At 37.7% G+C, this 13,862-nt stretch overlaps 1 protein-coding gene and 1 pseudogene across 1 annotated transcript; both read right to left on the reverse strand.

The window, feature by feature from the left end:
* Window positions 1-196: 196 nt before the first annotated feature.
* LOC148573318 (uncharacterized) lies at window positions 197-1,124 on the reverse strand. The gene is made up of 2 exons (XM_088505731.1): window positions 833-1,124; window positions 197-645 (listed from the first exon to the last, which is right to left on the reverse strand). Exons 1-2 carry the CDS (start codon window positions 1,122-1,124, stop codon window positions 197-199), a joined length of 741 nt encoding a protein of 246 aa, XP_088361857.1.
* A 2,243-nt stretch (window positions 1,125-3,367) lies between these two features.
* On the reverse strand, window positions 3,368-7,350 carry LOC148573319 (protein FAR1-RELATED SEQUENCE 5-like; annotated as a pseudogene).
* Between the last annotated feature and the right edge of the window lie 6,512 nt (window positions 7,351-13,862).

Genomic DNA, 13,862 nt, shown 5'->3' on the forward strand with positions numbered 1-13,862 from the left:
GTCGTTAATCATAACATGATCATCACTAATTAACACAATTTTTCCCACATTATCTACTAAGCCTTCTGATTCAACAACAAACTAAAACACATTACATACTACTTTGCAGTTTAATCACCAAAAATAAACGACATACAACAATAACTGAACAAATACAACATAACCAAACACCAACGACACATTCAGAACACACACATCAAACTCTTTCTCCTTCGACATGGCGTCTTACAAGGGAATCGTAACTGGCCTTCAGCTTCTCGTAAGATTCTTCCAGTTGACCTACCCTGGCTCGAAGCGCGTTATTTGAGTCGCCAAGAAGCTTCGCCTTTTTGTAGTTATAATCCCGAATCTCTTTTCCAGTTACATCAAGCAACACGCACAACATCTCATAAGCAACATCCTCTCTTGCAGCTTTTTCAACCATCGAGAAATGACCATTGACAAATAGCTCTATCTCAAATGGATGCCCAGGAATAACAACCGTGAAGCCAAAGAACGGGCCTTGCTCTCCGACAAATCGTTCCACCTTGAAAAAACAGGGGCAAGGGATCTCTGCCTCCAGGGAAACTTTCAGCAACCACTCCTCCATGCTGCTCACAACTGCGAAATTTGCGTTAAGCTCCTCCGTCGGAATTACAGGAAGCCCTTTTTCACAGTCATCGAACAACAAAAATCGCATAAATTAATAATTTTAATAACCGGACATAAAATGACCAGAATAAACAGCACTAACCAAACTCCAAATCGAATAAAATCACATTTCATCACTGCAAAGCAGAGCTTCATAAATACACTAACTTTTAAAAAGCGAATGTCGTTTCACAAGTCTTACATGAAACAATTGGCCGGCAAGGATAGCCTCCGCCAGAGATAGCCAATTTCTTGCCGCCACCTCCATCCGGCGTCACTCGACCAGTTTCACCACTACGACCTTTCTCAGCACAAATCAACGACATCCTCGCTTTGAAGCACGAGCATGCGTGTTCAAAGATATTGAATCCGTGAAACTCAGGAAACGTATAATCCAGAACTTGCTGGTTCGCCTCCTCCCAACTGGTGTATACCCCGGGCTTGTGCCCCTTCGTAACGGCAATGAACAAGAATCGTTGCATATTCTCCTCCATCTCTCCTACCCTCTCCTATCCTTCATACTGAAGTTGCACCTATATATAAACATTTATTCTCCATTCGAAGTTAGGTGCTTCGTTGTTAACCTTTTTTTTTTTGTCACACATGATTATTAATGTTTTGTCAGATTTATGAAGTTCAATTCCTCCCTAGAATTTTTTTTTGCCGTTCCCTTGAAGTTTGTTTTATTTTTGGAATAAAAAAATGTAAGCCCACAAATTTTAACACAATATAGGCCCAAGCTGGACCAAACAATTTCACCAGCCAACCAAAAAATAGGTTTCAGTCTCACCCCATAATTTTTTGCCATTTACAAAGCAGTCCCAATGGAGGCCAAATTGAAACTCCACCCATTAACCCCTCCCTCCCTTCACCGGTGAACTTTCCACCTGACACATGCCACCTCACTGTACCTCATGTTCGCATGGCACTCTCTCAAGCTGGACACCAATACAGAAAGGACATGGTGCACCAATCTCCTCAATTGGACAGGTGCATGCTATAACTCACCATCTAAAACAACCTCAAAGATTAATTAATACCAAATGACTCTATTAGTAGTTTTGTCATTTGTAATTTTCACCTAATTGTTGAAGTAGCTATACTCCTTTTTTTTTGTGGCATATTGAACATAATACAAGTTACTTCATTTGCGACTAAGATGTTGACTCAAGCTAGCCTCTTTATGTTATTAAGCTTGCCCAACTTATCATCTCAACTCTCGATAGTACTGCTCCTCTTCGGATACTTTTAAAGGAATGATATGATTCTGGAAAACCCAATAATTTTGATGCCATAGACTCTATAAACGATTTGACCAAAGAGCTTCCATCCACTGAATAGCTCCATATAAGCTTATCTTGAGTCCTTGCATTTAAAATAATATTTTGTAATAAAATGTATAGTTTTTTGTTGTGTTTACACTCTCACTTAAAAAAAGATTTTTGTTCATTTATTTTATAGAAAAAGTAACCTAATCTAAACTCTTGATAATATTAATGGTTCTGATAATCTTAAATAAATAAACAGTAAATAAATACATTAAAAGAAGTTAAAAGAAGATTTTTTAATAGGGTTTCTTGGAGATCGTGCGACAACTGCAGTAGCTTCCAAGACCGCATGATTTCTTCTTTTTATTGCATCTTCTTTCTCTTTTATTTTGTTTTTTCTTTCTTTTTCTTCAAGAAAAAAATTATTTTCGGTTCTATTTTTCACATTTTTTTCTCTTTTTATGTTTTATAATCATGTTCTTCCATAATATTGTTGTTCTCTTTGTTATTCTTCTTTATTTTTGTCTTGTAACTCACATTTAAAGTTTTATCATGAAAGATATTAATGGTGACCACTAGTGATTTTTCATCTTTTTTAAATCCTTAACATTTTTTGAAAAGTCTGGTAAAAAAACAAAATAAATTAATTTAAAATGGGTCAAGAAATATTTTTTTTATTTTTTATTTTAATATAAAAAAATACTCATATAAATGTACTCAATCTCTTTTAGATAAATGTACTCAAATTTTTTTTGTTTATACTTGAAATACGAATGTAACTGAGAACAAATTAAAGGGTGTTTAGAGTAACTAATGATGTGATGCTGGTTTAATAGATCTCTACTAAATTTATATTGATATAAATTAAATTAATTTATTTATATTTTTATGTGATTTTATGTGTTTATGATGCTTGTTTCATATCTAATGTTGTAGTTTAAGCTTGAATGTGTGACTTGTTAATCCTAATTTAAGTATCCTATACTTATCATTCTCATTATATTGATATAGAACGATAAATATGATAAGGTTAAAGAAATTATATTATGATCAGAATAGACAAATAATAAAAAATATAAACAAAACAATCATCTCAAATTCCTTAAAGTCATTCATTATAAATTCGAAAAGAAAAATTGCAAAGTTCAAATAAATAACTTTTCATTCTATCATTTAGTTATTTAAATTTGGTGTTGTAACTTGACTCCATTTGGTTCTGTAACTTGATTCCATGATTGATTAGTAATGTGTTGGCATGAATAAAGTGGCAAAACAGCTTGATTTTCAAGATTTGAAGTGAAAATTTCAGCCTGCAATATAAACACTATTAAAAAAATAATAATATAGAAGACCTTCAATAAGTTTTAAAAATGTTAAAAAAATAATAGTAAGGAATAAAAAATATTACAACCTGACAATTTTGGGTGGAATGCTTCTTTGTTAATGTCATTCTCTTATTTGATTGTTTTTCAACCCAATTCTTGAGTCTTTTTCTGCTTTTTCGTCCTTCCTTTTTTCAATCCTTTCATATTTTTAAGTAATCTTTCTAACGCATCTCCATCTGAATAGCTATTAACGATTTCTTTTGCATTCAAAATATTTAAAACATCATCATCTTGATTGTGTCTACAAAAAGAATCTATCTTCTTATATGCTTCGTCTATAACTTGCTCAACAAAATTAGATGTTACTTCAAAATCTGATGATCGAGCAGCTAATTTGATTGCTTTAGAACCTATATTCTTATACCGTGTTGTAGCATCCACTCTAGTATCACTTTGAACAACTTTTTCATATGAATAATGAACAATCATCTCTCTTGTTTCTCTGGTCCATCTCTTCATAATGTATTGATCCGGAATTTGTTTCACATCCCAAACATTTAAAACTTTTAAACTATGACAACATAAGAATCCCATTGTTTCAAACATTCTACAACTATAAGTAATTATCATATCTTTCACATTGCCAGATACGGTGTATTCTCCATCTTTTTCATAAAATGGCAACTTGATATTCAGACATTTGATTATTCTCTTTACAAGAAACAATATAAGCAACAAAACTCCAATCAAACTCATTTTGAAATAAATCAAATGCACTAGGAGTATATACTTGTGCATCATACTTTAATGATGGCGAGTGAATCATTTAAGTTCACAAAACTTTTGTCTTGCATTGTATTCAGCTTGTAGCTCCTTATATCGCTTACCACCAACAACTCGCTCAAATTGTTTGAGAAAATGTATTATGTCTAAACTTGATTGTATAAAATCTTTCAAATCACTATTAAAACTTTTACTAAGTTGAATACTTCGCATTCAATAGTATATACCTTCTTAATGTAGCAATGAGCCAATTTTTCTTCACTTTATAAATACTCTTCAACCAAGGATTGTCTTTCACTTTGTATCTTTGAAGCAATGCATTCCATGCCTCTTAAAATTGAAACTGATCTTCAGAATTATACATACAAGTTTTGAAATCTTTCACGATAAAAGAACCATCTTTCAATTTATTTCCTAAATATCTAATAGCATTTTGCATAATATGCCAGACACATAATTCATGATATGTTTCATGCATTTTTTCTATCAAACAGGATTTGAAAATAGTTTTAGGCTTTTTTTTTGCATGTGAGCTTCCAAAAATGATTTAAATAACCACATAAAAGATTCTTTTGATTCGTCATACAAAAGAGCAGCCCCAAATATTACTATTTCTCAATAGTGATTGAATCCACAAAAAATATCCAATGGTCTATTTTCTTTGTTTGTGCAGTATGTAGTGTCAAATATGATTATATCACCAAAGATAGCATAATCAATAACCATTCTTGCATCAGCCCAAAAAATATTTGTTATTTTCTCTTTATTATCTAACTGTATAGCATATTAAAACGAGGGATTATCAAGTAGTTGTCGATGAAAATACTTTAATAAACTACCTGCTTCATCATAGGCCAAGTCTCACTTTTGTTTGCTTCGAAGATAGTTCTTTTGGTCTTGTTTGGTATATCCAAGAACATCTTTACCACCAGCTTATAAACTTGTTAGTTCATGTGTTTCCTTTGGTCTTATATCAACTTCATCTGCCAAATCTATTTGCAATGCTTGTACTTCTGAAATCTTTCTTTGTGATGGCATCATATGACTAATTTTCAAAATTTGCAAAATATGGTGATTTAACTCAAGGTCACAAATTACATATTTTTTTATATCTCAACTAGACTTGAGTGACATTCTTATTTGGCAACTTATTCTAGTCTCGGCGTGATGTTGCTTTGTTAAATGATCTCATTTATCTGATCTTCGTTGGCCTTCCTTTGCACAAACAAGTCTAAAACTATTCACAGAATTATCAACCTTGCATTTATTTTCATACAATTATCAAACATCAAAACCAATCATTCTACCATAATTTTGTTAGAAGTCTTTAGCTTCTAGTACCGTGTCAAATTTCATGCCTAATTTTGGTATTTTTTTTGCTATAATTGGCCTGAACAAAATAAATAATAAAATTCTAAATATAATTATTATAAACATACAAAAATAAGAGTACTAAAATAAGAGTTGTAACAACCGCCCCTTCTAGAAACAAAATTAAATTTAAAGTTTGAAAATCAGTTAGGAGATAAGTTTAGAATTTTGAAATTTTGGATAGGAACCTGGTAACCACCCTCAGTTTGAAATTTAAAATATCCCAACCACCCCATCCCCAAATGTATATAAATAGGGGAGCACCCATAGGTAGAAAATCACTTCTCTCAAACACTTATCCTCTCCCTTCTCTCTCTACAAAGAAATAACATTCTGTGGGCAAACACAAGAGGCAAGCTCAAAGAAGCGTTAGAAAAGAAGGTAGGGAATTATGCCTTTCTTACTTATGTTGGCATGTAGTATGCTTTATTTTGTTTTCTTCCATCCATGCATGGCTACCACCTTTCATGTATTTTATGGCATGAATTATTCTTTGCTTATCTCTCATCTACATTGAGCATGATTATCTATTTTGTCAATTATACCCTCTTGAATCCATTAATATGTATCCCATATCTTTTCTATGTGCATTTACATGACCCTTTAATCACTATTCCTTTTATGTTGAGAGTACATGCCCCTTTATAACGTTTTATTAAATTGTTTAACATTTCCTAATTTTACTATGTGCCCTTACATGACCTTTGATACCGTTACATTATTATTATTCCTTTTATGTTGAGAGTACATGCCCCTTTATAACGTTTTATTAAATTATTTAACATTCCCTAATTTTACTATGTGCCCTTACATGACCTTTGATACCGTTACATTATTATTATTCCTTTAATATTGAGAGTACATGCTCCTTTTTATATCTTGTTCAAGGAACCATATTTTATTATATGCAACTAAAAGACCCCTTATATCATTATTGCTCCTTTATTTTAAAGATCAAGGGTACATAATTCTTATAATATCTAATCCAAGTATTTCAAATACTCACTTTCTTACTATATGCACTTAGATTATACTTTTTACATTATATCATCAATATCTTCTTAGGGTCAAGAGTACATGTTTTCTTATAATTGTTTTATTCAGCTAATTAATATCCTATTTTTTTTTATAATGTACATTTATTTTATACCCCTCTAGGGACGAGAGTACCTACTTTCGTATAAAATCTTATTCAAACATGCTTATTTTATCATGATATATGCCTCTCCTCTCGCATGATTCATTCTTGTATATGCCTAAATAACCGTACTTGTTAAAGAACTGAGGGAATGATCCTTCGGTAAGGGAAGGTGACCCCCAAAGACAAGATATCGAAATGATCCCTCGGTAAAGGAGGGTGATCGATCGAGATGATCCTTCGGTAAGGGAAGGTGACCCCCAAAGACAAGATATCGAGATGATCCCTCGGTAAGGGAGGGTGATCGATCGAGATGATCCTTCGGTAAGGGAAGGTGATCGCCAAAACGTTTGGGATAAGAACCTTCGGTAAGGGAAGGGGACTATCCCATCAATTTTATATAATAATATATCTTTTTATATGACTCCCTTCTTGTGTATGTCTAAATAACCTTTGGTTGTAAATTAAACTGAGGGAATGATCCTTCGGTAAGGGAAAGTGACCCCCAAAGACAAGATATCGATATGATCCTTCGATAAGGGAAGGTGATCGATCGAGATGATCCTTCGGTAAGGGAAGGTGATCGCCAAAACGTTTGGGATAAGAACCTTCGGTAAGGGAAGGGGACTCCCACTTATACCGGTTTGAGCTCAATACCTTCCATATAAGTTATAAATTAAGAAAGAAAGAAGGCACGAATGAAAGCTTGAGTTCTATGTTTTCCTTAGATTTAATTATGATTATGTTGATGTTATTCTTCTATTTTCCTATATGTTTCCTCTTTCTTTTACACACATGTTTTACAAAAAAAAAGAAGATGCATATTACATGCCATGTTATACGCTTGTTTTTAAAATCCTGCACGTGGGCTGGAGATGGATATGGAGGTGTTACATAGCACTCCTACTGAGACGTTAGGTTCTCACTCCCTTTCTTTTCCCATACTATCTCCAGAGGAACATGGCACAGCGGATAGAGACGACGCAGTGCCCCCTCGAGGGTAACTTCTGAGTATGACCCCTCGAAGCACGCGTGGGTAGTTGCGACCACTACTACCGTGCTCCAAACTATCTACTTAGGTCGAGAACTCGTGGAAGAAGAACCCCAGCTGCCCGTCATAACCTTCCTAGATAGGGATGCTTCAACATCTATGAAGCGGTCATCCAAGGTGGTACACCTTGAGTCCGACTCCGAGACCGAAGAAGAGAAATCCGACAACCCTGGCCAGAAGGAAGACACCATGGAGGAGGACCCAGAGGAGAAGTTGAACCCTTGTGGAGGCCCAAAGGTGGAATACGTGCCCTACTCCCCCATTTTGGCACCCCGTCGAGTTTTGGTTCATCCCACGCAACGGAACCAGGTCTTCACTGCACGAAAGGGTGTTGGAGGGAGACCCCTGGTACCTCGATTCGTGAATAACTAAAGACTCCTGATCAAGGATAGGATAGGATGCAAGTAGGGGAGCCTCTTCGACGAGATTAGTTTAGGACGTAGTTAGCTTCTTTTCCTGTTTTAGTTCCCTATAAGTATTTTGAAACGTACTCATGGTTAAGATGTTTATTTCACTCTAATTCAAATTCCAACGTTTTAGCGCTACTCGTTTTTCGCTCTACACGTATTTACTCCTGCCTCGCGTAACAATTAAGTCATTCTTTTTCTTGGATCAAGTGTGGCACCTTATTTTAAAAACCTCCACGATAGTATAAGAACTTAGGGTGTTACATTATTGGTATCAGAGCAAAGTCGATCCTAGGAGATATGACTAATGAAGCCTCTTCCTATGGTTATCCATAAATAGGGAATGTCCAGCAGTTCCCCCACCCTCTGCCGATGCACCCCAACGTCAAGGACGAGTCTTTGCCCTCAGCAGGTCTGTCAGAGGGTGTGCATCCTCATTTCAGGTAGATCATACCTTGCTAACCTAGTGTGCCTCCCTTTAGTAGGATTAGACATCATCCTAGGAATGGACTGGCTCAACGAAAACCGAGTCTTGTTAGATTGTTTTAAGAGAAAATCCATCTTCCCTTCTCAATCCATACGAGACACACGTGACCTTCCAAGATCCTCCGAAGACACCAGTACGAGGCAAGAATATGCCTTGCTAAATTCGGTAAAAGCAGACTCCCATCAGGAGTTCTGTGAGATACCAGTAGTACACGACTTTTCAGATGTCTTTCCCGAAGATATACCCTCGTTTCCCCCAACACGAGAGGTTGAGTTCTCCATAGAATTGATACCTGGGACAGGGCCAATCTCCAGAGCCCCTTACCGGATGACTCCAGTGGAGCTCACTGAACTAAAGAACCAACTAGAGGAGCTGCTGCAAAAAGGATGCATCAGACCAAGCGTCTCTCCCTGGGGAGCTCCAGTATTGTTTGTGAAGGAAAAAGGACGGCAGAATGCGTCTCTGCGTGGACTATAGGCAACTCAACAAAATCACGGTGAAGAACAAGTATCCCCTCCCAAGAATAGAGGACTTAATGGACCAACTACAAGGTGCAACAGTGTTCTCAAAAATCGACCTGAGATCAAAGTATCATCAAATAAGGGTAAGAGAGGAAGACATTCCAAAGACAGCATTTCGAACGAGATACGGACACTACGAGTTCACAGTAATGTCTTTTGGGTTGACCAATGCCCCCGCCGTCTTTATGGACTACATGAATAGAATTTTTCGACCTTACCTCGACAGTTTCGTGGTGGTATTCATAGATGATATTTTGATTTTCTCCAAGACAGAAGAAGAACACAGGGAGCACTTGCGTGTAATACTGGGAACCCTTCGAGAGAAAAAGTTGTACGCAAAACTATCCAAGTGTAAGTTTTGGATGAAGGAGGTACAATTTCTTAGACACATGGTTTCCGGCGACGGAATATCAGTGGATCCCAGTAAGATAGACTCGGTACTAAACTGGGAAAGGCCGACGTCAGTCACAGAAATAAGGAGTTTTTTTAGGATTGGCGGGCTACTATAGAAGGTTCATAAGAGGGTTTTCTCAACTAGCCCTGCCGTTAACCCGTTTAACCATGAAGGATACCCCGTTTGCTTGGACGCCAGACTGCGAAAGAAGCTTCCAAGAGTTAAAGTGTCGCTTGACATCCGCCCCAGTACTAGCCTTACCTAACCCCGACATGGCCTTCGAAGTTTACTGTGACGCCTCAGGACAAGGATTGGGTTGCGTACTAATGCAATGCAAAAAGGTAGTGGCGTATGCATCAAGACAACTGAAGACCCACGAAGCCAACTATCCAACTCACGACCTCGAACTAGCCGCGATAGTATTTGCCCTGAAGACATGGAGGCATCATTTGTACGGAGTTAGGGTTTCAAGTATTCTCCGATCATAAGAGCTTAAAGTACCTGTTCGACCAGAAGGAACTCAACATGCGACAAAGGAGGTGGATGGAGTTTCTTAAAGATTATGACTTTGTTCTAAATTACCACCCAGGAAAGGCTAACTTGGTGGCTGACGCTCTGAGTCGGAAGGTACTCAAGGCATCATGGCTGATGATAAAAGAGGCAGAGTTGATAAGGAATTTCAGAGACATGAACTTACAAGTCACCCTCGCTCCAAAAAGCATACGTATGAACCACCTAACAGTGGCAAGTCAATTCAAAGAACAAATAACTAAGGCACAGAGTTCCGATCCCAACTTTCAAGAAACCCTGCACCTTGTCAAAGAAGGAAGATTGAAGGGCTTCACCGAAGGAGAGGACAAGGTATGGAGATACCAAGGTCGAATCTGTGTCCCAAGGGAAGGAGACCTTCAAAGCAAGATTGCGGAAGAAGCCCACAGAGGAGATTTTACCATTCATCCTGGCATGACGAAGATGTACCATGATTTGAAGAAGATGTTCTGGTGGCCAGGGATGAAAAAGGATTTAGCCACGATCGTGAATAAATGCCTGGTTTGTCAGAAGGTAAAAATCGAACATCAGAAACCATCAGGGGTATTGCAACCCCTTGGCATCCCGAAGTGGAAATGGGAAGACATATCGATGGATTTCATCATGGGACTACCCCGTACTCAAGCAAGGCGTGACGCTATATGGGTCATCGTGGACCGGCTTACAAAGACTGCCCATTTTCTACCAGTTAAGGCGACCGACTCATTGGAAAGACTAGCCACGCTATATATCAGAGAGATCGTGAGGTTACATGGGGTACCAACGACCATAGTCTCGGATAGAGACCCAAGATTCACCTCGAGGTTTTGGAACGCATTGCAGAAGGCATTCGGGACGAAATTGTGCCTAAGCACGTCATACCACCCGCAAACAGATGGACAAACGGAGAGGACCATCCAGACGTTGGAAGACATGTTACGAGCTTGTGTCCTAGACAGACCAGGAAAGTGGGAGAGTCACCTACCACTGATCGAGTTTGCTTATAACAACAGTTACCATGGTAGCATCGGGATGGCACCATATGAGGCACTGTACGGGCAAAGATGCCAATCTCCTTTATGCTGGTACGGGCCAGAAGAGAAAGGCTACTTAGGACCGGAGTTAGTAAGACAGACCACGGAAGATATCAAGAGGATAAGAGAAAGAATGCGCACTGCCCAAAGTCAACAAAAGAGTTATGCAGATCAACGAAGGAAACCCCTCGAATTTCAGGAAGGCGATCACGTATTCCTAAAAATCACCCCCACCACCGGGGTAGGGAGGGCTCTTAAGGTACAAAAACTAAGCCCCCGGTACCTGGGTCCATTCCAAATCCTCCGACGTATAGGAAAGTCGGCATACCATCTTGCCCTACCACCAAATCTATCAAGACTACATGACGTGTTCCATGTGTCCCAACTCCGAAAATACCAGCACGATCCAAGCCATGTGTTGCAGCAAGAAGATGTAACACTCAAGGACGACCTGACTTTTGAACTACCAGCCATAGAGATTGTAGACAGAAGTACGAAGCAACTAAGGAGCAAGACGATACGACTGGTAAAGGTGGCATGGGGTAGCGGCAATTTCAGAAACTACACATAGGAAAAAGAGGCAGACATGAGACAGAAGCTCCCGGACTTATTTACAGGTAACAATCGTGGTGAGAATCTCCTTTTCTCCCCAACAGTAAGGAAATTTCAGTAGGACCCCTAAGTTAGTTAAACGACCCTTATCGACCAAGTTCAGACATGGAATTTGGGGACAAATTCTTTTCTTATGGGGGTGATAATGTAACAACCGCCCCTTCTAGAAACAAAATTAAATTTAAAGTTTGAAAATCAGTTAGGAGATAAGTTTAGAATTTTGAAATTTTGGATAGGAACCTGGTAACCACCCTCAGTTTGAAATTTAAAATATCGCAACCACCCCATCCCCAAATGTATATAAATAGGGGAGCACCCATAGGTAGAAAATCACTTCTCTCAGACACTTATCCTCTCCCTTCTCTCTCTACAAAGAAATAACATTCTGTGGGCAAACACAAGAGGCAAGCTCAAAGAAGCGTTAGAAAAGAAGATAGGGAATTATGCCTTTCTTACTTATGTTGGCATGTAGTATGCTTTATTTTGTTTTCTTCCATCCATGCATGGCTACCACCTTTCATGTATTTTATGGCATGAATTATTCTTTGCTTATCTCTCATCTACATTGAGCATGATTATCTATTTTGTCAATTATACCCTCTTGAATCCATTAATATGTATCCCATATCTTTTCTATGTGCATTTACATGACCCTTTAATCACTATTCCTTTTATGTTGAGAGTACATGCCCCTTTATAACGTTTTATTAAATTGTTTAACATTTCCTAATTTTACTATGTGCCCTTACATGACCTTTGATACCGTTACATTATTATTATTCCTTTTATGTTGAGAGTACATGCCCCTTTATAACGTTTTATTAAATTATTTAACATTCCCTAATTTTACTATGTGCCCTTACATGACCTTTGATACCGTTACATTATTATTATTCCTTTAATATTGAGAGTACATGCTCCTTTTTATATCTTGTTCAAGGAACCATATTTTATTATATGCAACTAAAAGACCCCTTATATCATTATTGCTCCTTTATTTTAAAGATCAAGGGTACATAATTCTTATAATATCTAATCCAAGTATTTCAAATACTCACTTTCTTACTATATGCACTTAGATTATACTTTTTACATTATATCATCAATATCTTCTTAGGGTCAAGAGTACATGTTTTCTTATAATTGTTTTATTCAGCTAATTAATATCCTATTTTTTTTTATAATGTACATTTATTTTATACCCCTCTAGGGACGAGAGTACCTACTTTCGTATAAAATCTTATTCAAACATGCTTATTTTATCATGATATATGCCTCTCCTCTCGCATGATTCATTCTTGTATATGCCTAAATAACCGTACTTGTTAAAGAACTGAGGGAATGATCCTTCGGTAAGGGAAGGTGACCCCCAAAGACAAGATATCGAGATGATCCCTCGGTAAAGGAGGGTGATCGATCGAGATGATCCTTCGGTAAGGGAAGGTGACCCCCAAAGACAAGATATCGAGATGATCCCTCGGTAAGGGAGGGTGATCGATCGAGATGATCCTTCGGTAAGGGAAGGTGATCGCCAAAACGTTTGGGATAAGAACCTTCGGTAAGGGAAGGGGACTATCCCATCAATTTTATATAATAATATATCTTTTTATATGACTCCCTTCTTGTGTATGTCTAAATAACCTTTGGTTGTAAATTAAACTGAGGGAATGATCCTTCGGTAAGGGAAGGTGACCCCCAAAGACAAGATATCGATATGATCCTTCGGTAAGGGAAGGTGATCGCCAAAACGTTTGGGATAAGAACCTTCGGTAAGGGAAGGGGACTCCCACTTATACCGGTTTGAGCTCAATACCTTCCATATAAGTTATAAATTAAGAAAGAAAGAAGGCACGAATGAAAGCTTGAGTTCTATGTTTTCCTTAGATTTAATTATGATTATGTTGATGTTATTCTTCTATTTTCCTATATGTTTCCTCTTTCTTTTACACACATGTTTTACAAAAAAAAAGAAGATGCATATTACATGCCATGTTATACGCTTGTTTTTAAAATCCCGCACGTGGGCTGGAGATGGATATGGAGGTGTTACATAGCACTCCTACTGAGACGTTAGGTTCTCACTCCCTTTCTTTTCCCATACTATCTCCAGAGGAACATGGCACAGCGGATAGAGACGACGCAGTGCCCCCTCGAGGGTAACTTCTGAGTATGACCCCTCGAAGCACGCGTGGGTAGTTGCGACCACTACTACCGTGCTCCAAACTATCTACTTAGGTCGAGAACTCGTGGAAGAAGAACCCCAGCTGCCCGTCATAACCTTCCTAGATAGGGATGCTTCAACATCTATGAAGC

This window comes from Arachis ipaensis, chromosome B2 (assembly GCF_059453495.1).
Source record: "Arachis ipaensis isolate K30076 ecotype BB chromosome B2, ASM5945349v1, whole genome shotgun sequence".
Classification (NCBI taxonomy): Eukaryota; Viridiplantae; Streptophyta; class Magnoliopsida; order Fabales; family Fabaceae; genus Arachis; species Arachis ipaensis.